Consider the following 24,231-nt stretch of genomic DNA (forward strand, 5'->3'; position numbering starts at 1 on the left):
CAGCCGGGCCCAACCCAGGGGCTCCAGAGACCAAGTCCAGCAGTCAGCAGAAGCCGGGCAGGAGGAGGGACCCCACTGCCTGCTCACCTGCCTGGTAGCCGAGCCATGTCTGTGGATGGTCTTGCACTCCCACTCTCCAGGGCCAAATTCAGTCTTCTGCCTGGTGATCTCATCATCTCCCAGTGCCCCCTTTTTCTCACACCCCCGAGGGGCAAGGCTTTTCATTTTTTTAGACTTCGAAATTGTGAAATAGACACACAGAAAACTGCCTAACCACAGCCATGCCAAGAAACAGAGTGTCGCCTGGATCCTAAAAGCCTCCGGGTGCTCCTGCCTGACCCTTTGTCTCCCAGGAGTCACCCAGCAGCCCCGCTTTCAGACACAGCCCATCCCTGCTTCTCTCTCTGTTTGCACCACCTGTCTACACATCCCTGCTCGCAACGGCTCAGTTCCGCCTCTTTTAGCTTTATGCATGTGGAATCACGCTCCTGGCCTGCTTTTGTGGTTCTTGCACTGTGACATGTGGGGACGATACATCTGCTTTGTGGAGCACAGCTGACTGCAGTCCATCCACTTTCTTTGCTGTCGGGTATTGCGTCATATGAACGTACGTGATGTCTGTATTCGTTCCTCTGTGATGGGTGTTTAGATTGTTTTCTATCGGGGCTATTGTGGACAGTGGCGCTACACACCTTCCTGACAGGGGGATCTGCTCTCATGTATCTAGAAAGAGTGAGGCCCAAGGAGGAAAAGGCTCTCAGAAGAGAGGCAGCCAGGCCCAGGCCCTGGAGTGAGAAAGGCCCGTTGGCCTCCCCATTTCCCAAGCTCTCCATGTGCCAAGCCTGGTGAGGCCAGAGACATAGCCAGCAAAATAGATGAGTTTTCAAGATTTTATTATAAAACAGAGCTTCAGTCACAGGGAGTAGGAAACTTTCTACTCAACACGTACAACACACGTTCACTGAGCACATCTGAGGGCTGGGCCCAAAACACACCCAGGTCACGCTCCCTGTTCTCAGGAGCTCACAGTCTGGGGCGGGAGACAGACAGAGGCACAACCATCTTTCAAGCAAGTCTCAGAGTGTCCGAAGTGCTAAGATGGCCCAGGAGCCATTCCTCCCTCCCAGGAGACCCAGGAAGAACCCCAGGGGAGCCACAGTTGTGCTGCGCCCTGGGAGCTGGGAGCTTTGATGGGTGGGCTGGGGGAAGAAAAACTCGGCGGCGGCTGTACGAGGTCTGGAGTGGAGATGGTGCCGGGCCTGAGCAGTAGGGTCCAGACTTTAGGAACATTACAGAAAGAAAAAAACATAACACACTAACTTCTCATTTTTGCAGGTTAGGGCATTACAAAAATAAGACAGGGAAATCAACAGGGAGAGCTACTTTCACCCTCCCCCACCCCCTTTCCAGAAAGGACACAGTCTCAAAGGGCTCTCCTTCACACTGGATGAAGTTGGCTTAAAAGAGCAATGAAATCCCTCTCTTCCATGTGGCACAGACTCTACAAGTTTTCCCCACAGAACAGCATCAGTTTGCGAAACAAGGCTTGGGAGGCCAGCGAGCGTTGTGAGGGAGCCGGGACACGCACGGGGGCCGAGGGAGGAGGACGAGGAGTCAGGCGGAGGAGAGCAGAGGGCCAGGTTGGCTGAGCCGCCAGGCTTTCGTCCGGGAGGCGCAGGCAGCGCTGGAGGCCTGGAGCAGTGCTGTGGCCGGAGCTGCACGCTAGAAAGCCCACAGTGGGCGCAGCATCGAGAGGCTTAGCTGAGGAGGCTGGCGACAGAGTCCTGTCGCGGGGGCTCTCGTCCATCCTTCCGAGGGTCTGCCCCACCGAGGCTGCTCCTCTGAGCCCCCATGACAGCCAGGAGGCCCCGGGTAGGGTGGAGAGGCGTCTCTGGAGTCATCGAGGTGCTGGGCGTGGGCAAGTGCGGCGTGGACACACTACTAGTCCTTCTGGAAGTAGAACTTGGTGACCATCCAGTCCTCTTTGGGTGTGTTGGTGAGGCTGACGGGCCGGTCGGCCTCGAGTGCTGTGCAGAGGAACCAGCCAGGGCAGGCGGCCGACTCGAAGCTGGTGGTGGGGCCGCTGTCCGAGAGGATGAAGGTGAAGCGCTTGTCCTGATCCTTGTTCCTACTCAGGTCAGTGATGTTAACCGCCTGGAAGCCAAGACATGAGCAGTGAGGGCCGGGGAGCCCAAAGGTCCCATGCTGCCTCCCTCTCCCCACCAGGACTTGGCTGCTGGCTGGCCCAGAGCAAGGGCGGGAGCAGCACCGACTGGAGACCATTGCGGCAGGCCCCGTGCCCGAGTCTTCTGGCAGCAGTGACACAGAGAGGCTGTCCCACGGCCACACCTTGACTTTGGGAAATCTGGCCACTCTAGCCATGGGCCAGTGAGTCTGGTACCACGTGGCATCATCAGCAGAGGCCAATGCACGCGGAGCTGGCACTCTGTCAGGGCCTGAGCCCCTGGCAGGAGGGCGCAGTGGAGAAGGTGGGCAGAGACGACTGCAGGGCATTCGACGTGGTACACACAATGTCCTGGTCATCCCCACTCCACACAGAATAGTCACCCTCCGAAAGAATGCCCCCTCCACTGGTGGGGGCAAGTGCCGGAACCCCGGTTACAGCAACTCACATTGAGTTAAGATCATGAGACAAAGCCATCTTTTCCCAGGACTGGCAGCCCACTCATACTGCGGGGATTAAGGAGTACAGGGCCCTGGATAGGATGCCAATTCGTGGGTTTGAGTGCATAAGGATTAGAAGAGAAAGGCCCCGAAGCCTGGCTTCCCTGGAAGAGGGCGAGTCTGAATGGGTTGGGGGCCCTCGGGCAAGAGCATGGCACATAGAAAATGAATCTGCCAAAGGAACCAACCTTCCTGGTCCCCTCCCTTCTCGAGGCTGGACTTAGCCACACGACTGGCTTCAGCCAGTGGGACATGAGCCATACAATGTAAGTGGGGGTTTGATACGCATTTGCACAAGGAGGCTTGTCTTTGTGGAATAACCCGTCTGTCAGGAGGCCCACGCTGCCCACGGAGCTCTGAGAGAGCACGTGGAGCAAGAGTCTGGGGGGTGAGAAGCCACCGAGGCCGCCCCCGAGCCAGCAGAGCTCCCCGCTGATGCCGCTGCGGGAGGGACGCAAACGAGGCCGAGTGGAGCACAGATGCCCAGCTGCGCCTGGCCCATCAACCCCCGGAGTCCCAAGAAAGAACCGACTGCGGTTGTTCCAGCCACCGGGTTTGGAGTGGTTGTTATCTGAGATGGGTCCTTACCTCCAGCTGGAGCCTGGTCTCATCGCCAGACTTGACACAGGACAGGCACAGCTTCCCCCCATGGATTCCCAGGAACACGGCATGAGGCTCGATGGGCACCACGTCTAACTTCTCTGGGGAAGAGCAGAAGGCAGGGTCAGGTTGTGAAGAGAGGAAGAGGCAGCCTGGACTCTCCCAGAGATTTTTTGTGTCCGCACCCTCCCCACCAACTAAAACCCAAAGGTCAGAAGGACAGTGAGGTCCCATCTTCCTGGTCTGCATTCAAACAGAACATCACTCCAGTCTATTGAGTTACCCTTCAAGGACCGTATCACCTAGATTCTGCTCCACATGGTTCCTATCCTTCCTTCTCCCCAGGAGACCTGCACTCTAGGTCCCCAAGGGTGCAGCCCATGGGCAGGGAAATAGTACATAGGGGGCCCCAGGGCCTGGTCTACAGGCACCTGGGTGACTTTGAACCTGCCTCTTACCCTTGGTAGTCTCTGAGCCCTCACGGGGCAGTGGGAATCTCAGCTTTTCTGCCCTTCGGCATGTTCATTAGGAAAATTGACAGAAGGACAGGAAAGGCCGGTCTCACGCTCTTTCAGGGCGAGGCAGGGGGCCAAGAACAAGGGGACGGGACAGGGTGGGAAGATGGAGATCCTGTCATCCCATAGTACCAAGTCAGCCAACAGGGACGTGAAAACATCCCAGGAGGCTCGTGCTGAAAAACTCTCCCATTGTGCCGTCACACCAGCCTCATTTTACGAAAGGAAAAACTGAGGGCTGGAGGGGGGGAAGCCTGCCCAAGGTCAGGCAGCTTGTTTAGAGCAAGGACCAGAACATAGCTGAATGTGATATCCGTGAATAGGGGCGTAACCCAGCCTTAGATACGGTGTATTCGTTTTGGGTGGTAGTTAGGGTTTGAACAACAGAGGAATACGGAAGGCTTCTTAGTCACAGAAGGGAAAGGGAGCATCTTGCCTTCTGTGCCCTATCTCTGCCAGCGGTGGCCCTGGGACACGGTGCCAGCAGGTGGGGAATCCAGACCTAGGCTCTAACCCTCCTACCCTCTTGAGGCTGCCCTCAAGTATGGCCAGGCCTCCCCTAGCTTCCAACTCAGCCACAAAGACCCAGCGGGAATTAGGACTTTGAACCTGAGGTTTCCAGGGGCAAGCTGGAGGCCCCCGGGCAAAGTTACCCAGTACCCGCACAACACCCACTTTCCTGGCAACCACTCACCTTCCAATTTAGTATTTGATCCTTGCAAGTAACCAGCAACGAGTTGGTTATTCCTCAGGTAGAAGGTTTTCTGGTTAATATCCCAGATTCTGAAATGCAAAAGGCCCGAGATGCGGTGAACCGCTTCTGTGTGCCCAGCCCTCTGCTCCCCCACTTCCTGTGTCCCCCAGAGTTCACTGGATCTGCATTCAACTTTCTACCAGGTGTTTGGCCTTTTAGCCCAGCCCTGGCATGGAGGAGAGACTGAGGTCCACACCGACTAAGAGGCAGGCCCAGCTCCCACAGCTGGAAAGCGGCGCACCCACATTCTACCCCTCTCCTCACCTCACTCATTCTCAGGTTCCCAAAACAGACACCTCCTACTTCAGCAAAACATGCTCTAGAGGAGCTCATCCAATGAACTTTCCGGATGCTGGAATGTTCTCTATCTGCTCTATCCAATACGGTAGCCACCAGCCTCATGTGGCTATGGAGCTCTTGGTGAAGGGCTGAGAGCCGGGCTTGCAGAGCCCCAGCCAGATGTGGGCCCTCCATACCCTGCAGCCCACCCACGTGACCTTGGACCTGTGCCTCTTCTCCTCACAAGTGAAGGGTGGCTATCAACGTCCACGTCATCAGGAGCTTCGGGAGCTCACGAGCTCGGTGAGGGACGGTTGGATGAACTGTAAAGGTCTTTGCACATGTTGAGCATTTGAGCTTTCGAGATTCTTCTGAGTTCCTGGAGGAGTCTCCTACTAGAGACTTCCAGGTGCATCTCCTGGGTCTCCCAGACAGTAGGAGGAGGCAGAGGCAAAGCTCATAGAGCAGTTACCGTGTCTGGAAAGGGGAACGACTTGCCCAGGATGCACACACACACGCACACGCACACACACACACAGAATCCTGAACTGCAGCCTCAAATCGGGGAACCTTGGTTTGACGGCAAAGTGACCCTGACATGGCTCAGTCCTGGGATGTCACAGGGGGACAGTGTCACAGCCTATTGATTTTACAACAGGGTTGGTGACACTCCTGGCCCAATTTTTTAAAAGAAATCACAGTAGTGTTCAGGTACTGTTTGATCTTCACAACAACCCAGTAAGGTCGGCAGGGGGATATCCTTAACCCCACGTCACAGATGGGAAAACCGAGGCCTCAAAGGAACGGGGTCCTCCACATGGACCTGCAATGCTGGCCAGCAGTCTGGACCTCTGGGCTGTGCGCTGCCCACAGCGGCCTTCCTGCTTCCTTGCCCAGCAGAGAGGCTCAGCCTGGCTCCTTGGCATCTGCCTGTCACTCACTCAGCGGCCAGAGTCTCCGGGAGAAGGAGCCAGGCCTCTGGCCGAGTTTTGCGCATCTGACATATTCTGAAACACAAGCCCTGAAGACCACGGATGTGGCTCCCCTTACCTGAATAACAGATGTCCCTTTCCAGCCCAAAGTCAGTCCGCAGGCACTGTGGAGGCCAGCGGCTCCCAACGGCTGCAGGGGCTCCACTTACCTGTCCGTTCCCCCCACCTCCTCAGGGGTGGCCTTACCTGAAGACTTGCATCCTGCAAGGTCTCTTCCTCAAGGGATGGCAGGCTGTCTCTGAATGAAACAGGAAAAGGAGGAAAGAGATCAGGTAACTGAGGGGACACCTGCAGGCTTCCATTCTGCGGCCGCAGCGAGGCAACACGACACTGCCATTTCGGGCCCAGAGTGCCCGCTTATAAAGAAAATAGTCACTCACCCAAGCCGCCCTGTGCTACTCTGAGAAACGGAAATGCCCTCACATTTCCAAAATGAGAAACCCTTGTTGTTGTCACTTTCAACCGTGCTGAGTGTCGCAATGGGGTGTTGTAACTGATTCCCTCCCCTTTTCCCCTGTGTAATTTCCCCAAAATTGAGATTTCTATTTCCCCTTCACTGAGTTCCTGGGAAGAGCACGATGAAAACTGAAGTCCCTCATCTGCCTGACAGGTATCCTGAGACTGTTTGTTGACTTTTTAAAAAATAGAATTAAGTAGAAAAATCCTCCTTCCTAACAAGCCAAGTGGTAGGGCCCTTCAGCACACGGGACAGTCTCATGTCACTTTGTGTTCTTTGAAGGATGGACAGCCGTGCTAGACTCTGGACCAGGGACTAGGAAACATTCAGTAAAGAACCAGATAGTCAATATTTTAGGGTTTGTCTCTGTCATGATTTCTCAACTCAGCTATTGTAGCTTAAACAGTAGTAGGTGATCTGTAAATGACAAGCCGGTTATGTTCCAATACAACTTTATTTACAAAAACAGGTGGTGACTGCATTTGGCTGGAAGTCTGCTGACCCCTGCCATAGAGTAAATTTCCTGAGAGGTGCTTTCAAGCCAGCTCTCTTCCTGCCATCCACATCTTTAAAAGTTATGGTCTTGGGAAAATGAGGCCAACTCAGCCCTTGGACAGAAATGGATCCAAATTTCACCTCTGCCACTTGCCATTTGCTACCCGTGTGACCTGCAACATGTCATTTTGCTTCTCTGGGCCTCTGCCTCCTTTGCCTCAGAGCCCAGAGTGGGACTGATCATGTCTTCTTCACGGGTGAAAAGAGGGAGGAAGGAGGAAGGAAGGAAGAAAGGGAAAGAGGGAAGGAAGGAGAAATTCTAGCCTGCAGTGAGCACTCATAAGCATTAACTTCTTTCCATACTACATTCTAGAAGTTAGGAAAAAGTTATGCATACTCCCATTTATGGATAGGGAAAGTATGGACAGGGCTTCACACGACCAGAGTGTGCAATGCTAACGCGGCACTGGAGAACTGGATGGGAGCTCGGCAGTTGTCCTATCCCACCCTATCATTGTTTTGAAGAACACTCAGAAAGACCCAGAGAGGGAAAGGGACCTGCCCAAGGCCACACAGCTCATCAACGGCAGAGGTATGCCTAGGAATCCAGGTCTTCAGACTCCCAGCCAGTGGTTATCCTGTTAGAGCAGCTGATCTTGATGAGTCTGACTTTATTTGCAACCAAAAAATCAGTGTCCATGTCCAAATGAAGGTAAAATCCTTCAAAGAGGAAGGGTACACTGCATATTTGAAAGTTGCTAAGAGAGTAGATCGCAAAAGTTCTCATCACAAGAAAAAAGATACTTTTATAACTGTATATAAAAACAGGTGGTGGGTGAATTTCTATGTGGTATACCCCTAATGTTATATGTCAATTATACCTCAACTAAATATAATTTAATGTTATATGTCAATTACACCTCAATTAAAAAAATTTTTAATTAGAGACAGATCTCTCCAGGAGAAAGGTTCTCCAACTTTGCTGGGTCTGTGCTCGAGAAGTGGTCTGGAAGGCCTTTCCAGATAGAAAGGAGGGAGTCCCTAGGGCCGGGCTGAAGAGTCGGGCTGACCTGGGGCTGAACTCTCCCTTGTCACTTAGAAGCTGGGCCACCCAGGCTCGGTTCTCTTGGCCTCAGTTGCATTATCCATTATACAGGGCTAAAAATTGAGGCCCTGTCACAGGTTCTGTGAGGACCGTGTTGCACATGGTGTACTTGACCCTGACGCTGGCACGTAGGAAATACACAATAGAACGCCATTGCGCGTCTGCTTCTTTGCCCCACGTAAAGTGGGAGAGGTCGGTCACAAGGCCCCTTACCCCATCAACCCTGCCCTGTAGGCCTGGCTGGATTACCGAGGGGGAGGCCCTCGGGCCTCTGTGCTGGGGGAGGAAATGAGCGGAGGCCCAGAGGCTCCTCCCCTCCCCTCACGCTTCTGGCCACAATTCCACTCTTGGTTCCGTCTTATCAAAAACAGTAGGTGTCCCTATGATTTCTGCCCACAGGAAATCTCTGACTAAACTTATTCTCGATTCTGGACGCTCAGCCCCTCGCTCCAGTTCTCGAATTCAGTTTAAGAACCCTGCCTTCCCGGTCAGCTCCTTGCACTTTCCCTGGGAGCTCCAGACATTACAGCCGTATCTGGTGCCTCCTACATGCTGAGCCCTGGTGACAGCAGAAATGACTAAGGCCTCAAAGGGAACTAGGACAACCTTGTCCCTGGAGTGATACTCCACAGGCTCTACTGAGACCAAGCCCGGGGCCCCTCGGCGCCCCTAGAGCACCATCCACATAGGAAGTGTTCAATAAATGCTATTTCTCAATTTCAGCTCATTGCATCTTTCGGTTCTAGGATTTCCATCTGCTTCCTTTTTTTGGTACGGTTTCTGCCAAAAGTTTCAGTCTTGTCTTTTAAATCCTTGGACACGGTATTCAGGGTTCTTGTGAAGCCTGCACCTGCTCACTTCATTATCCGAATCCCCGCTGGACATCCCCCTGCCGTCCGCTTTTGTCTGGCGCACAGGTTGTCTTGCGTATGCCTGGCTACTTTCTTTCAACTGCTGGGCACGGTAGTATATCAAAAACTGTGGCGGTCATTTGTATTTACTTAGAGATAATCCCCTTTTGCTTCTGCTGGGCAGCGAGGCTCTGGGCGCTGCAGCTCCGGGTGACCTTGTCCCCTGCAGCCTTGAGACGATCCCAACGGGGCATCAATAACTACGCAGGCTACTCCACTTCTATTCAGTCCTCATCCTTTAGGGTTCCAGCCCAGACCTGGGGTGTTTATCAGGGCCCCTTTTCCTCAGTGGGAGATAAAATGCGAATTTTATCCTCTCCCACCCCCAGTCGAACCCCATAAGTCTGTCCAAAACTCAGCTGGGGCTTTTGAAACCAGCAAATGCTTCCCGGGGCAAAAGGCCCCAAGGCTGACCTCCAACTGTCTGGGCCTCTGCAATTCTTCAAAGCTTTGGTCATTCTTTGCCGCCGTATGACTGCTCAGGAATACGTTTTGCTGGCTTTGCTGGTTATCACAGCAGGAAGTTTGGTCCTAGGCCAGATGTGGAACCCGATGTCTATTTTTTAGTCCTATTATTCAGGATGGTGGAATTGGAACAGCATTTGGGGGTAGGGGCAGAAGTGATCAAAAAGTTGGGCAGGAGTCAGAGGAGGAAGGGCCTTTAATGCCGCACCAAGGAGCAGGGAATTTATCTTAAAGATCATGGAGTCAGAGGATGACATGACAGTCAGGTGCGTTTTATTAAGATCATCCTGGGGCCAGTGGACAGACAGATTAGACTTGGTGTGTGGTTTGGGGTCACTGAGCCTGAGGGCAGGGCCGTGCGTGCTGCTAAATGTCGACTCCAGCTGGATCTCCAAAAGAGTTCTCATAAGTAGCATCTGCCGGTTTCTCCGGTGTAAATACTCCCTCCCACCGTGGACGCTCTCAAGCCACCAGCAGGACAACACTGAATGCAGAGCTGGGAAGAGATGCTCGCCAGCACATCCTGCTGGCTCTAGCACCCCGTAGAGGCGGGGAGATTGGGCGGCTCTTGGTCGTTCTCGTCTTGCTCGAGAGAGAGCTCCCTATTTCCCAATGCCGGTCTCTCCCCATCTCAGCCCAGGGGCTCACCCCACAGGTCCTGTCCCCCCTACAGAAAGCAATCCCTCCGACAAATCCAAGGTATCAGGACACTTCAGTGAATGTTGGTGCAAACGCTTTCAGCTGGGCCTGCTGGCCTACATTCATGTCATGTGAACACCGTTCGTAAAAACTTAAGCAGCCGGCTTCGGGGGGGCCGGGTGTGCACTTAGGTTGTAAGGGCTTGATCTCATGTTGACATTCTTCAGCCAGCTCTTGCGTACGTGAGCGTCACAGCACTCAGCACACAATACAGGCAGTGCTGTTGCTCAAACTTTGGAAATTTTGACAAAGATAATGGTACAAAGTCTCTGGTTACTCTTTCCAAGAGGTGGGTAAATATATCAGGACAAACAGGAGGAAGGGCAAATACCATCTCACGTCTTCTCTTTGTCAGCTTCCACCGCCCCAACCTGCCAGGTAACCACGCCAATTTTAACCAAGTCCAGCAGTTAATGAGAAGCTCCCCACAGCAGCAGGCCAGGTCTGGAGACAGAGGTTCTCCCACCGGGGTGACCTGAGTGCCCTCCGTGTATGGCGGTCGGGAGATTGTCTATAAAGTCAACTTCATATCACTGCTTCACAAGAAGCACGTCCTCCTCCTTGGTCTAAATGGTAAACTTACCATTTGGAAACTTTTATAAGTTTCAAAGTCTACCAAGATGGTTTTTGCTCCAGCAATTTCTGAGTTTGATATGTATCTGAATTGAAAGCCATTATTTATCTGGTTATCTTGTCCTTCTAGAGGCACATGTCTGCTCTTGCCTCCTTGGCTTTGGTGACTAGCTTTATAGGGCAGTTGGCTTCTGCTCCGGCGGACAGAGAAGGAGAGGGGCAGGATCCAGGGTGGGGGGACAGCTGTGTTCCTTGCCTGCTGGGCTTCAGGCTGTGTGTTCTACTCTTTCACATGCATCTCACTTAGTCCTCCTAAGAGCTGTGCAAGGTGGGTATATTTATACCCACTTTCAAGATGGGCATATACTCATACTCACTTCGAAGAATAAGAAATCAAGGCTCAAAGATTAAATCACTTGCCCCAGACATGGCTGAGGTAGGATTTGAACCCTGTTCTTGTATTCCTTCCCACACGGCAGTCCTGCCAGAAGGGCCACTGACCTCTTTCCTCTCTGCTTCATTGCACAGTGAACAGAAGCAAGAATTATATTTGTTCTTGCAGAGTTCCTTTTGATTTGAACTCACGTCTTAAAGAGCAACAATTTATTCCACAACTGCTTGGGAACTTAAGGAGTTTGTTTGTTTGTTGGTAGTAAGGGAAGGATGATTCTAAAACCTTACGGAGGTTAACGAGAAAGCTCTTTACCTGGTTTTGGACTAAGGTGGCCATTTGCCCTGGTTTTTCCAGGACTTTTCAAGTGTTAGTACTGAAAGTCCTGCATCCTGGGAAACCCCTCAGTCTCTGGAAAACAGATTGGTGGGTGATGATTGGTCACCCTATAATACAAATCCTTCAAAGGTGCTCACACCATCTGGTGGTCAGTACTGCAAATTGCAGGCACCATTAGCAGTCCATCATTGTGTCTTGCCCAGCAGAGATGGGGTCCATTTTATTAGATAGATAGATAGATGATAGATAGATAGATAGATAGATAGATAGATAGATAGATAGATGATAGATAGATAGATAGATAGATAGATGATAGATAGATAGATAGATAGATAGATGATAGATAGACAGATAGATAGATAGAGCACACAAGAACCAAAAGCCTGAGCCTTCCACTCAGGAAAAGAGACCACAGCAGATGCAGTATTGGTCAATCACTCCCCTTCTGATCAAGTTAATTTTTAATTTAACCATTCACATTTCCTCCAACTATGTAAATCAAGATATGTCAATAGTAACTTAACATTGGTTTCAAACTTAGGCTGTAAAAAGGAGTTTCTGTTTCATTATCACTGTCTGCACCTTCACGTCCTCTTCCTCCTGCCTCACCTTCTTCACACACATTAGCTGCGAGGTCAGTGGCATTAGAGAGGAGGCAGAGGGCCAGTGAGGTAAGTGCCGTGTCCCAGGTACACGCCCAACTTCATCCTTGTTCCTTTGTCTTTGAGCTGCCACCTCTTGAGGCAAACCCCATGGTTTCCATGGTCTCCCTTCTCTGAGCCCTGCTCCTGGCCTCCCAGAAGACACGGTGTCTTCACTGGGCTTGCAGGCCCTCATCTCCCGAACTCAAACTTACTCAGCACCTATGACGTACCAGTTTAAAATATTTTGGCGTGGACCATTTTTAAGCATCAAGGTTCCCTCATATTCCATCACTGTCTGGTTCTGGGAGTGGCATCCTCTTTACACATTTGAAAGATGCGTAAGACCATGGGCTGACATTTTAACACATCCCGCTGGAGACTGCCTCACCTACTGGGGGAAGGGGAGGATTTGCTGCCCTTGGATAAACTGCTTGTGGTTTACAGAGTACTTCTTCCTCCATGACCTCACGCAGTCTCCACACCCCTAGAGCACAATACAGTGGTTTGGAACAGACTGTCTGCAGTGGAGCCCGGCTCCTTCCCTCAGAGTGGCTGTCTGGTCTTGGGCAAATTACTTAACCTCTCTGTATCCAAGTTCCCACTTCTGAAACAGTGAACAATAACAGTGCTTCCTCATAGGGCTGTTGTGAGGATTAGAAGAGACAGGCCATGTTAATTGCTCAGCAGAGCGCCTGTCCGTAAGCTTATGGAAGAATTGGCTCTTACCGTGCCCATGAGACCCTGAGAGTTGGCCAGCCTCCTCTTGACACTGAGAAGAGTGAGACCCAGAAAGGAGAAATAGTTCACCCATTTGAGGTTAACCATTGAATTAGAAATTAGGACTTCAGACCCCCAGTTTTAAGATTTTTTTCTCTGCCCCACACGGATTTTAACCAGAGACTGCAAACCAGTTGCCCACAGTTTGAATATTCTCTTTGCTCACTTTGTTGTTTTATTTAATGAAAATACTGCATAAGGCAATCAGAATATCTGACCGTTCCTGAAAAATGAGAAGTTCTGGCCACCTGGGACTGCATCCTCATGAGACAACCATCTGCTGGAATGAATCAGTAGTAGCCACAGATTCCCGGTCCCTACGCTTTCATATGACCCTTCACATCTCGGGACCTGGTGCCCAATTCTGTCAATATTTCTCACTGAGCTGGCATGGTTCTTTCTCTCATTTGACAGAAATATGTCCCCAATTTCCACGTCTCTCTTACCAGCGGAAAATGACCAATAAACTCTAAGAGCTCCAGGAATTTTCTCACAGCAGGTGTGCTTCCTCTGTTACCTGTGGGCCCAGCCCCAGTGCGTCTACATGGCCTGCTGCTGCCACCCCCTTGGCCAGGGCTCCCAGACAGGCCTGGAGCTACCTGCCCTTGATAATTCTCTGGAAGCTTACTCTTCAGGGTCTGAGAGCATTCGGTAAGCACTAATGGTAGCTATTTTCCTCCCCATTGTTCAGACGGAAAAGTAGGAGTGAAAGGAGCTTACCTGAAGCCATGGGAAGGGCCTGGGAGAATCTGCAGTCTTCTGAGGTCTCCCAGCCTCTGGCTCCAGACCGAGGTGCTGCACAGAAAGGAGAAGCACCAGGCAGTACCTGTGCCACCAGCACCTCCCAGGGTGGAGCTGCTCCTTCCCTCCTGATTACCTGCAGAGAGGAAGAGGAAGGGCCAGAGCCTGCCTTCCACACACCCATGCGAGGCTGGCCAGGCCCAGCTTCCAAAAGGATGACTCAGGCTAACAGAAGCCAAACTGGTTCTTATCTCTGTAAAACCAGAGGTCTCGCATAAGGAACTGAGCTGGCTTAGTAAGGCTGGACCTCTGTGCCCACCCCACTTTATGCTCAACCCGACTGCCACCAGTTCACACGTGCACTTATTCAACTAGACAATATGGGTTGACTTAATCCTGTGTGCCAGGCACTCTTCCAGGTATTGGGGGAAAGCCAGATAAGGTCCCTGATAATCTAATGGAGGAAGGCAGACAAGAAACTAGTAACAAATAAAATAACTTCTTATGACAGCATGTGCTACAGGGGAAATCAAAAGCATGATCTGTTTTCGAGGGACCTGGGGTGGGTGCATGTTTTGCGTAAAGTGGTGGGGAAGGCCGGTCTGAGAAGGTGACTAGTGAGCTGAGACCTGAGTGATGCCAAAGAAATGGAAGAGTGTCCCGGGGGAGGGAATGCCAAGGGCAATGGCCCTTGGGTGGGGATCTTCTTGGTTTATTCGGGGACCATGTGGAGGTTCATACAGTTAGGACATGGCTTATGGAGCAGCAGGGTAGCCATCCCTTCTTCCAGTTACTCTCAGGCTCCCCACCCCAGCTGTTGGCATGACACCGTCCACAAGGCAGGCTACTCTCTCTCCACCTTCTCTCCAAGACCCTATGTTCTAAACTTTCTCCTCTTTGCCATTCAGAACTTGCTCTCTAGCTTCATGCCCCTGGATCCTGCCATCAGGGAGCAGACAACTCAGGAATCCTTGAGACCATCTGGGTTGATGCATGAAGAGTAGTGGCAGGGTCTCCCTTGGCAAGCTAGAAGCCCCAGATCTTGTCCCCAGGCCTGCAACTAACCAGCTGTATGACCCTGGAAGTGTCCCTTAGAGTAGGGGCGGGCTGGAGGAAGAAATGGCATGCAGACTGTAAAATGCCTTATGAGTTTTATGCATTGGAACAGGGCTTTGCTCTAGACAAGGCCTTAAGGCACAGGGGAAGGGGAGAGTGAAGGAGCAGGCCAGCCTCCTGGCCACCTTCAAGCCTGTCTCTTCTGTTGGAGAAGGAAAGACCATGCTTACTCGCAGATGGGGTCTTAAAAGGGGTCTATTGGAATGCTTCACTCTCCCCTAATCCTGTCTCTGGGGACTGGGCTGGTTCCCAGGGTCCCTCCACTCAGTACACAGGGCCTGAAGTCGGCTGGGAGGTGCAGAGAGCCAGAAGCGGGCAGGGTGCCCTTTCCTGGGTACTCCTGACCGCAGGGACTTCCCACAAGGCCTTCACTTCCTGTTCTCTGCAGCCTTGGCTCATCAGCTAGAATGCCAAGGCCTCTGAGTTTGGGCTGGGAATTTCTGAAGCAGCTTTTGTAGAGAAATGCCCATTTGCTAACAAATCAGGAACTAAATTTTGTAAACCTGGAAAGTTGGGCATTGGGGCAGCCAGGGAACCTGCCTGCACACGCCATCTTGTCACTGTGGTCTGCATGTCTATTATTACATCTGGAGGACCATTCTGTGAGGCAGGTTCTGGCGCCCAGGGTTTCAGGTCCTGGCCTCACACACTACATCTGTGTGATCTTGGAAAAGGAGGGCAAGACTGCTACTCAGCTTGTGGGGTAGTTGTGAGGACTGAGCTAACAAGCATAAGGGGAAGCATTAGCTAGTATTCCTGCAGAGCACAGGTCTGGTTTCTCCCTGGGGAGCTAAGGGCCTGGCCAGTCTTTGAACAGTAAGGATATGGTAAACGAGGCTGCCAGGCAAGGCCAGGGATGGCATGTTGATCGGTACCCAAGGCTGGCATTCCCCAGCCAGCCCTGACACGGGGCACATCCAGGATGGAGGGACCATTCGTGGGCATCTCCAACCCCCTAGCCTGGCCCACTCCAGAAGTCTCCTCTGCAGGCTTGCCACCTCTCTTCCAAAGCTACAAAGATCTAAGGGACCAGTGGCCTGGCCTGGAGCACTCAGAGTACCTGAGAAGCCCGGAGCCAAGAACGTCCCAGAGATGGGGAAGAATGCATTTGTGGGAAGAGCTGGCATTTGGGCCCTTGAGAATTCCTGGTGGCTGGGCACCCTTGGCGGTGGAGGGGGGCTGCTTCTGAAGAACACGGGGCACCTCCACCTCCAGCAACGACTGCTCCTCACTCCAGCACTGACCTCCCTGGGGCCAGCCTGCTGCACAAGGAAGAAGGGGGTGGGACAGAAAGAAGACGGGGCAGAGGTGGGAGGTAACAAGGACAGCAGGCATCAGGAATGGACGGATGAGATACTGAGGTTCAATGTTATTTAGAACCCGTGTCTCAGACTGAGACAGCTGCAAGTGAGGTCACCTGGCAGGAGAGATGCCAAGGCCCCAAGGGGAAGTCGTACGCTAGGCTCAATGGCAGGAATGTGCACTGTGGGAAGACTAAACATCAGAGAACCCCCTCACTGCCACCAGGGGAAAGAGGCACCGAGGGGGCATCCTGCTTCCTGAGAGTTTAGGTACGTGAGGTCAGAGCAATGGAGCGGAGTTGTGAAAAGAGCCGGCGATGAGCTGTTTCCCGTGGTCTTAGATAAATGCTAGTCCTTGCGGGATCCGTGAGAATCTACACAAACCAGCTCCAGGCTCCACTTGCAAAACAACCTCCCTTATTCCTTGAACTCTAGCGACACAGGCCTCTTGATTTCTCAATATCACCTCTTCCTCCTGCCTTGGGACTTTGACATAGGCTTGTCCTCTGCACAGAACACCCTTCCCTGCCCCATTCCATGGACTAGCAATCTACCTTCACCCTTAAGACCTCAGCTCAGACACTTCATTAGTGTGATCCTCCATGTGACATCTACCTCCCTGGCAGGTCACAGCAAGGATTGTGTCTGTGCTGTTCACCATCATATCCCTGATTCTCAGTGCAGAACCTGCCACGTGGACAAATGAGTAAAGGAATAGATGGGAATCCACCACTCGTGTACATAGTGCCCCCTCCCTCCCTCCCTCCCTCCCTCTCTCTCTCTTTCTCCCTCCCACTGCCCCTCCCACACACCATTCGTACATCTGTATAAAAGAATAAGACTCCCAGCATGACATTCATAAATGATCACACATTGAAACACATAAGTTCACAACAGTCAAGGTCAAGATAGGCAGATTCTGCTTAACCCCATGATCCACTCTCCTGGGAACTACCCCCGTCACTGCTGCCACAACTCTCGGGGCCAGTCACGGATAAATGTACCTGACGTTGTCCCCAGGCCATGGCTGCCTGGACCTGTGGTGGGCAGCTGCTTCCAACCAACCGACTGTCAGGAGGCAGGAACTAGAATGCAGAAAGGCCAGGCCACACTGAGGGCTTCAAAATCCTTACGCTTTAGAGTGGCCACTTGCTGCAGGTGCACAGAGAGGCAGAGAAAGCCGCTCTGCAGGGAGGGAAGAATGCAGCAGACAGATGCAGCAGTGAGAAGGCAGAGGCCTTCTCCAGACAGATAATATGGCTGGCTTCACACCTCATAACCTCCCCGTCCCCGGGTAGAGTCTCTCACGAGGTCTGACAACACTTCCTACCACGGTGTCCTGTCTCACACACTGCCCGTTACGGGGACGCTAGCTCAAGCACGTCTGTCTCCCGCAACCAAAGCCTTCAATTAAACAATCCTATAAAAGCCAACAAGCAGCACAGAAGGGAGCTGAGGAGTCATCAGAATGAAAATGCAGAGGGACAGACAGCAAGGCCCCGGCTGACGAGTGGGAAGTCATTGCCCCCGTCTGCCGGGGACACTGCAGCTCACAAAGGCCCTGCACGGGAGTCCGCCGCTCCGTAGGGCCTGAGGTTTCGTCTGCCAGGCTCCTCGCCTCATGATGCTCAGCGGCCCCTGCTTTTCCCAGCCCAGCCACCTTAGCACATCCTCGGCCCCAGTGCCTGGGACGTGCGAATCCTCCTGGCATTGTTCAAGCTGAACCGCAGGAAGAGAAGCAGTTCCTCTGGCCCTCACAGCAGCCGAATGGGAGAAGCTGTCAGCTAGTTCAAGGTGGGATTTGGTCCCTTATGACAACTAACACTCACAACAAAACCTAATGTGCATTGGCTCCACGAAGACTTCCCAACTCTCCCCCCACCCCCACCACCACCAGGTGCTATGTTAGATCCTGAGGGGACAGAGGTAAGCAGGGCAGGTGTGTCCTTGTCCTCATGGGCTTAGTCTCCACAACCCTGGAAAACTACACCACAAGGAGATATGTGCATGGATGAAGGAAGCACAGGGTTTTGTGGGAGCACAGAGCAGGGGCATCCTACTCAGGCTTGGGGAAGTGGCCAGGGGAACAAGATGGGACAGGTAGGGGAGGAGGAAGGAAGAGAAGCCCCAAAGTGCAAGGGGGTTTAGGCAAAGCAGAGCTAAAGCGTAGTGTTCAAAGCAGTGGGAGCAGCCTACAGAGTCACAGAGCCCCTGGCCTCTGGGCCCTTACCCATCGATGTCATCAAGGGCTCCAGATTTGGGGCAGCATTAGGGGCTCCAGAACTTCTGACAGGGGAGACTTGGGGTGGCAGTCTGGTTGGAAGTGGGGAAAAGGCCAGCAAGTATCCCATTTGCATTTTCCCTCTTACTCTGTATGCTTACCCGGTGGAGAAGGTGGGGGGCCGATGGGAATTATCTGGTCCTATTCTCCCCCCGCCCAAATAACTTGAGCTAAAGTGGATTTCTGTTGGTTGCTTCATGTACCAGGGTGGCTGGGTCCTGGGAAGCCCTACCTCAAATGTTAGTCACCTGAGAAAACTTCCTTTTCTGAGGCCTGGGGCTTTTATGAGGAAAGAAGCATTCCAACCACAGGGTCTTGCGGTGCGTCAGAATTCCTGGAGAGACGGAGCTGCAAGCCTCTCCGTGCTGGGTAACAGGAACACGATTGACCTGTGGTCTGTTGCAAAGGGTTGCATCACTAGGGAAAGGAGGCTGTGCCCAGCAACAGAACAACCCAGAGTCTGGGGTTGCCCAGACCTGGAGTCTTCCCCAGCTGTCTGGTCACAGGGCTGGGGGCCAGGGCCATGGACTTAGAACCCAGGAGAGCCTGCCCGTCCTAGTCTGTTGCAAGGACACGGGATGCACACCTAACCCAGGCCAGCCTCTCTGCTACTCTGGGAAGAGGGCTTTGTGTGGACGGTTCCATGCAAACCCACTCCCCTTTGTGGTTCACACCTTACCGAGGATGGTTTTCACGCATGTGCACAGAGCCAAGCGTGACACGGAGACTAGCGCACAGGGTGCTTATTGGGGAATTAGTTCAGGATTGGGCCCCTACGTGGTGTGAAGATAGAAGGACCAAGCAGAAGGAGCTGAAGTGCCGTGTAGTCAGAACACAGGCCTCAGTCCTTCTCCTAGGACATCTAGAGCTAGGGCAGGCCTGGCAAGAGAGCCCGGTCTCCACATCCCACACTGACTGGTCATTGGATGTGGCCTTCCCTTGGAGAGCAGAGGTGACTTGTTCAGGTGTAGACTGTTCTTCTGGGGCAGGGGCCGGTCTGGGCAGCACCCTCCAGCGTCTACAGCAGCAGTGCCCGGGGCCAGCTGCCGTACCACCACAGGGACTAGGTCCCTGAATTTTCACAAGAGCTTCAGACCATTTTACTATTATCTTCACTTTACAGATGAGGAAACTGAGGCCCAGAGTTGTATGACTCAGAGCCTGCTTCACCATAACATCTCCTTCCCAAGCAAAGCACTGGACGCATAGTCAGGAAACCTCAGCACAGAAGGCCTTCACTTCCCATCTAGCTACTGACTATTTTCCAGAGAGGTCTTTCTTTCTCTCTGGGATTCAATTTTCCCAGCTCTAAAAGGGGGATTATAATACTTGATCTACCTTTTTCTGGATGTGCTTGGTGAACTGCTGACCCCTCTACAAATAGCAGATGGAATTCTTATTACTAATGAAGAACAGTATGGGATCTAAGAAATGGCAGTATAAGACCACCCCCAATCTCTGAGGATGGCCAGAAACCTAAACCTTTCTCCAACTGGCAGAAGACCAACGCAAACACCTCCATTTGGCAAATGGATGGATGGAGGTAAATGACAGGGAAGTCTGTAGAAAGAACTGAGGCCAAGAATTAATTCCCAGAATCCATGTCCAACAGGGCCTTAGTATGGATCTGATGACACGATGGAAGCAAGAGCTGGCCTAGCCAAGAAGATATGGACTTCCCCAGAGGGGTTGGAAGGAGGCAATATTTGTGAAATGACCACCTGTGCTGGGCATCATGCCAGGTGCTTTATATAGGTTATGTTTTCATCCCTTCAATAACCAGAGGCTTTTGACGACCGACAATCAGAGGTCCAAAGGTGGGGGATATCTTGGTAAGGACACAGAGCCAGGAAGGGACAGGACCTTGGCTTTCTCCAGCACACCTGATGGCCTCCTACCAGGTGAGGAGCTTGCTCCAATGCCACAGGAGTCCTGGGAGCTTTATTGGCTGGCCAGCACATGAACCTGTTTCTGCCCAGAAGTGCAAACTGTAGAAGAGAGTGAAAACCTCAGCATGTTGCTAATCAGCTGACCTTAGAATAAGGAGATTATTCTGGATTATCTGGGTGGGCTCAATGTAACCACAAGGGTCCTTCAAAGTAGAAGAGGAAGACAGAAGAGGAGTCAGAGTGATATGATGTAACAAGGACCTAACACCCATTACTGGCTTTAGAGATGGAGAAGGGGGCCACTAGCCAAGGAATGCAGGAAGCTTCTAGAAGGTAGCGAAAGCAGAGAAGCAGTTTGTCTCCTAGAACCTCCAGCAGCCCTGTTGACTGACACCTTGATTCTAACCCAATGAGACTTGTCAGAAATCTGAGCTGAAGAAATGGGAGATAACTTTGTGGTGTTCTCAGCCGTTACATTAGTGGTAATTTGTTACAGCAGCTAATAAAAAACGAATACACCTTCTTTCTGTAATCATTTTCCTTCTTTTTAAAACACTCTTTATTCTTTTAATGAAGGCTTGTTGGTGGTAAACTCATTTATTATTTACCTGTAAATATCTTTATTGCGTACTTTTTCTTGATAGGTAGTTTTAACAGGTATACGATTCTGTATTAACAGTTAATTTTCTCTCAGCACTTTGAAGAGAATGACGATTTCTACAAACTCTAAAGTTTCTCCAAACTGCCAGGTCATTTGTTATTTTTTTTTCTCTTGCTCAATATTGATTCAGGTTTCTTTTAATTTTTTTTTTTGCTTTAAATATTTCAAACATAGTTATTTAAAATTTTGAATTGGATAAATCTGAAGTCTTAGGGGCCTCAGTGTGTTAGTTGTGTTTCAGACTCTGAGTTTCCCAACATTCCTGGGGTCATGTCATACCTGAAGTTGGAGGTCTGAGTCATGAAGTCAAATTCCCTCTGGGACTCTGAAGTCCACCCAGTGACAGCTTCAAAACTCTGGGAGTGCGGGGGTAGGGGGGGAAGAAGGAAAAGAAATGCATTGAATTATTCATAACATTAGCCTTCTAACACAAAACAAAGCAATGTAGCTCTTTGTTAAGACAGGCAAAAATGAGCAATAATGAAATGAACATTTTAGTTAAAGCAGTTATTATAGAACAAAGGATCTTAACCTGAGAGATGTCTGTGGGGAGGCCTGAGAAGAGCCATGAACTCATTTAAATTTTATGCAATAGGTCAGGTTCATTTTAGGGGTAAGGACTCATATTTCAAAAAGATGTATAATCTAAAAACAAGTTAAGAATTACTACTCTAGGGGCGCCTGGGTGGCTCAGTCAATAACATCTGACTCTTGAATTTGGCTCAGGTCACAATCTCAGGGTTGTGAGATTGAGCCCTCTATTGCGCTCACACTGGGCATGGAGTCTGCTTAAGATTCTCACTCTCTCCCTCCTCTCCCTCTATGCCCTGCCCCACTGGTGCATGTGTGCGCATGAGCTCTCTCTCTTAAAAAAAAAAATCACTACGCTGAAGGAATTTCAAAAATGAAAATAAACTTGAATTTATTATTTCGTGTCTTCATTATCCTTTTGCTGTTCTAGTTCTTACTCTATTCTTTCATTTCTGTAGATTCCCAAAGAGATCTTAGTTTATTTTCCCATGTGTGATTTTGGATTTGAGTTCCAATACTAATCGAAAAGAAAAATATCAAAATTCTAGTAGACCAGTGAACAAAGGAAATTTTGCAAAAGCTGAAATCAAGTGGAAGACAGAAATATAGAAAATGTTTAACTGACATCATTAACGAAGAAGCCATAGTTAAAATAAGACTTTATACCTAATGAATTAATGAAAATTAGGAAAAGCACACCTTCCCAACACTGATGAAAATTGATGCCAGCAATGGGCTATTGTTCTAAACTTTTCAGGAGGTGATTATATAACATGTATCAAAAACCATAAAAACATTATCCATCTCTGATCCTTTAATCCCATTTCAGGGAACTTTTCAATAGAAAATCATCCAAAGGATAAAAACCACATGGTTATTTCAGCGTAGATGAAAAGAGTGAAACACGAGAAGAAACTTCAATGTGCAGAAAAGGAAAATTAGGGTGCGCCTGGGTGGCACAGCGGTTAAGCGTCTGCCTTCGGCTCAGGGCGTGATCCCGGCGTTATGGGATCAAGCCCCACATCAGGCTCTTCAGCTATGAGCCTGCTTCTTCCTCTCCCACTCCCCCTGCTTGTGTTCCCTCTCTCGCTGGCTGTCTCTATCTCTGTCGAATAAATAAATAAAATCTTTAAAAAAAAAAAGAAAAGGAAAATTAGTAAATAATGCCATATTTATGGAAAATGATGCAGCTCTTTGAAATGTGGAATTTTAAAGACCAAGTAGCAAACACGAAAAATGCTTATCGCACACTGCTAGTGTCATCTCACCCAACTGAGGCTCAGAAAAAGCATGGAGATTTTTGAGGTGCACAGTTCTCAGAGGATATATTTCCCTCTGTTTTAAAGAAGTGAGAGCAGCTGGCTTTGGCTCATGATCGGATGACCACAGTGTATGAGTAACAAACTGAGAAACCTGTGTTTACACGTATTGAGTTCACGTCCTGATCAAACAAATCTCACCAAAAATATTACCCTGACACATACTTAATGAACAATATAATGATTACTGGATGGAATGATAAGTAGGCCAAATGTTCGCCTCCTTGGTTCTCCTGAGGGATGATGTATACTCAGTCTGGCTTTAGGACTTAGTTGGAAGTGTGAGGGTTTGTTTTTCACAGAACCTCCAGTCTTCATCTGTGTCAACAGTATCCCCTGATGTCATAAACTCTTGACTCATTGTCACAGTCGCCAGACTACTCATTCTTCCCAAACATGGCCACCATCTTCACATCTTTGTCTGTTTCTGCTCTACCCAGAATGCCCTTCTACTGGCCAGAAACTCATTCACCCCTGAGCTCTGAGGCCACCACCCCTGAGAAGCCTCCCCCACCATGTATCTCCCTATCCGTGGTAGGGCCTCTTCCCAGGCCATCCATGCGCTTTCTTTAATTCCACATGACTACACTGTGTTACGGTAAACTGCGATTACATCTGCTTCTCCACTGTGACCAGGAGTTTAATTCATAGCAAGATGTGTCAAGTACGGGATTTGGAGCTGGATAAACCTGGTTTTAAAATTTTACCCACACCGTTTACTAGCTCTGTAACCTTGGACAAGTTACTGAATCTCTCTGAACTTCTGATCCTCTATCAGAACAATAGGGTCAGAGAAAACTGCTTCGTGAGGCTATTGGCACATGCGAAGTGCCCAAAAAATGTTAGCTATGTACCCAGGCTTATGGCTCCCTGGAGTAGAATAAGACCAAAGTCTTGTGGCTCCAAACCCGATGCCACACTACGTGGGCTGGGAAGGTATATGAAGCACAGAAGGCCTCAGCTCCTTGAGCCCACAAGAATCCAACTACAGATCTGGAAATTAGCAGTTGCTTCTCCTGTCCCCTTAGCTCTCTCAAATACTGGGGAAATCCCTTCACACACCTCCTACCCCCACAGTGAGGAAGTCCAGGAATAAATCACTGTAGGGACAGGAGGAATCAGATCCCCTTGGCCACTGCCCAGTCTCCTCCCCTGTACCTCTGCTGAGACAACAGACAGTGAATCACTGCTGACATCATCCATGACACCCACTGGTCTTGGAGTTGGTGACCCCATGATGTGAAGAAACTTTCCTTCTGAGAAGCATCTCCTCCAGGTTACCAAAGATTTGTCTCCCCTTCTATTACCATTGCTCTAAACTTAATCTACTTCTATCCTCTCAATTGACCCCTTAACTCTGGCACTACCTATTGGTGACCTCATTTCCTGTGTTACTGAGAAGAATCAGGATGCAGTTTAGAAATTCCTTTGACTCCCTTCTTCAGAACTGCGGTAGAGCCATAATGATAAAAGTCACACTGTCCAGAATTAGATTGGACCCCGGTGTGAATCCTGTTATTAGCTGAGGAAACTTTAGCACATCTCCTAATCCTTGACCACTTACGTGGGCCACTTACTTGTGAAAATAAGTTAAAAAAAAAAACTTGTGGGGCACCTGGGTGGCACAGCGGTTAAGCGTCTGCCTTCACGCTCAGGGCGTGATCCCGGCGTTATGGGATCGAGCCCCACGTCAGGCTCCTCCGCTATTGAG

At 50.6% G+C, this 24,231-nt stretch overlaps 2 protein-coding genes and 1 long non-coding RNA gene across 5 annotated transcripts in view; 1 reads left to right on the forward strand and 2 right to left on the reverse strand.

The window, feature by feature from the left end:
• Positions 1-876: 876 nt before the first annotated feature.
• IL1RN (interleukin 1 receptor antagonist) lies at positions 877-13,426 on the reverse strand. 3 transcript variants are annotated; one of them, XM_019807082.2, is made up of 5 exons: positions 13,402-13,426; positions 6,012-6,063; positions 4,495-4,583; positions 3,274-3,386; positions 877-2,154 (listed from the first exon to the last, which is right to left on the reverse strand). In XM_019807082.2, exons 1-5 carry the CDS (start codon positions 13,409-13,411, stop codon positions 1,942-1,944), a joined length of 477 nt encoding a protein of 158 aa, XP_019662641.1. In that variant the 5' UTR covers positions 13,412-13,426; the 3' UTR covers positions 877-1,941. The 3 variants fall into 3 exon arrangements, with proteins under 3 accessions (XP_019662641.1, XP_011232033.1, XP_002926374.1); XM_011233731.3 differs by lacking the exon at positions 13,402-13,426 and adding an exon at positions 6,206-6,296; XM_002926328.3 differs by lacking the exon at positions 13,402-13,426 and having other exon boundaries at positions 6,012-6,196.
• The window catches only part of LOC117802015, a 32,515-nt gene continuing 14,665 nt past the window's right edge, over positions 6,382-24,231 (forward strand). Inside the window, exon 1 of the long non-coding RNA XR_004625011.1 lies at positions 6,382-6,435. This is a non-coding gene — a long non-coding RNA (uncharacterized LOC117802015). The remainder of the gene's footprint in view (positions 6,436-24,231) is intronic.
• Positions 20,366-24,231, reverse strand: part of IL1F10 (interleukin 1 family member 10) — a 31,678-nt gene continuing 27,812 nt past the window's right edge. The window contains exon 6 of the mRNA XM_034659509.1: positions 20,366-21,026. Within this exon, the coding sequence (XP_034515400.1) occupies positions 20,889-21,026 (138 nt within the window). The 3' untranslated portion in view covers positions 20,366-20,888. The remainder of the gene's footprint in view (positions 21,027-24,231) is intronic.

Source organism: Ailuropoda melanoleuca, chromosome 4, assembly GCF_002007445.2.
Source record: "Ailuropoda melanoleuca isolate Jingjing chromosome 4, ASM200744v2, whole genome shotgun sequence".
NCBI classification, from domain to species: domain Eukaryota; kingdom Metazoa; phylum Chordata; class Mammalia; order Carnivora; family Ursidae; genus Ailuropoda; species Ailuropoda melanoleuca.

Coding starts and splice junctions, on each gene's coding strand:
- IL1RN (XM_002926328.3), bottom strand. CDS start 6,127: ATGGAAGCCTGCAGGTGTCCCCTCAGTTACCTGATCTCTTTCCTCCTT. Junction 4,584..6,011: donor TGCAGGATGCAAGTCTTCAG/GTAAGGCCACCC, acceptor TTTGCATTTCAG/AATCTGGGATATTAACCAGA. Junction 3,387..4,494: donor ATCAAATACTAAATTGGAAG/GTGAGTGGTTGC, acceptor GCTCTTCCCCAG/AGAAGTTAGACGTGGTGCCC.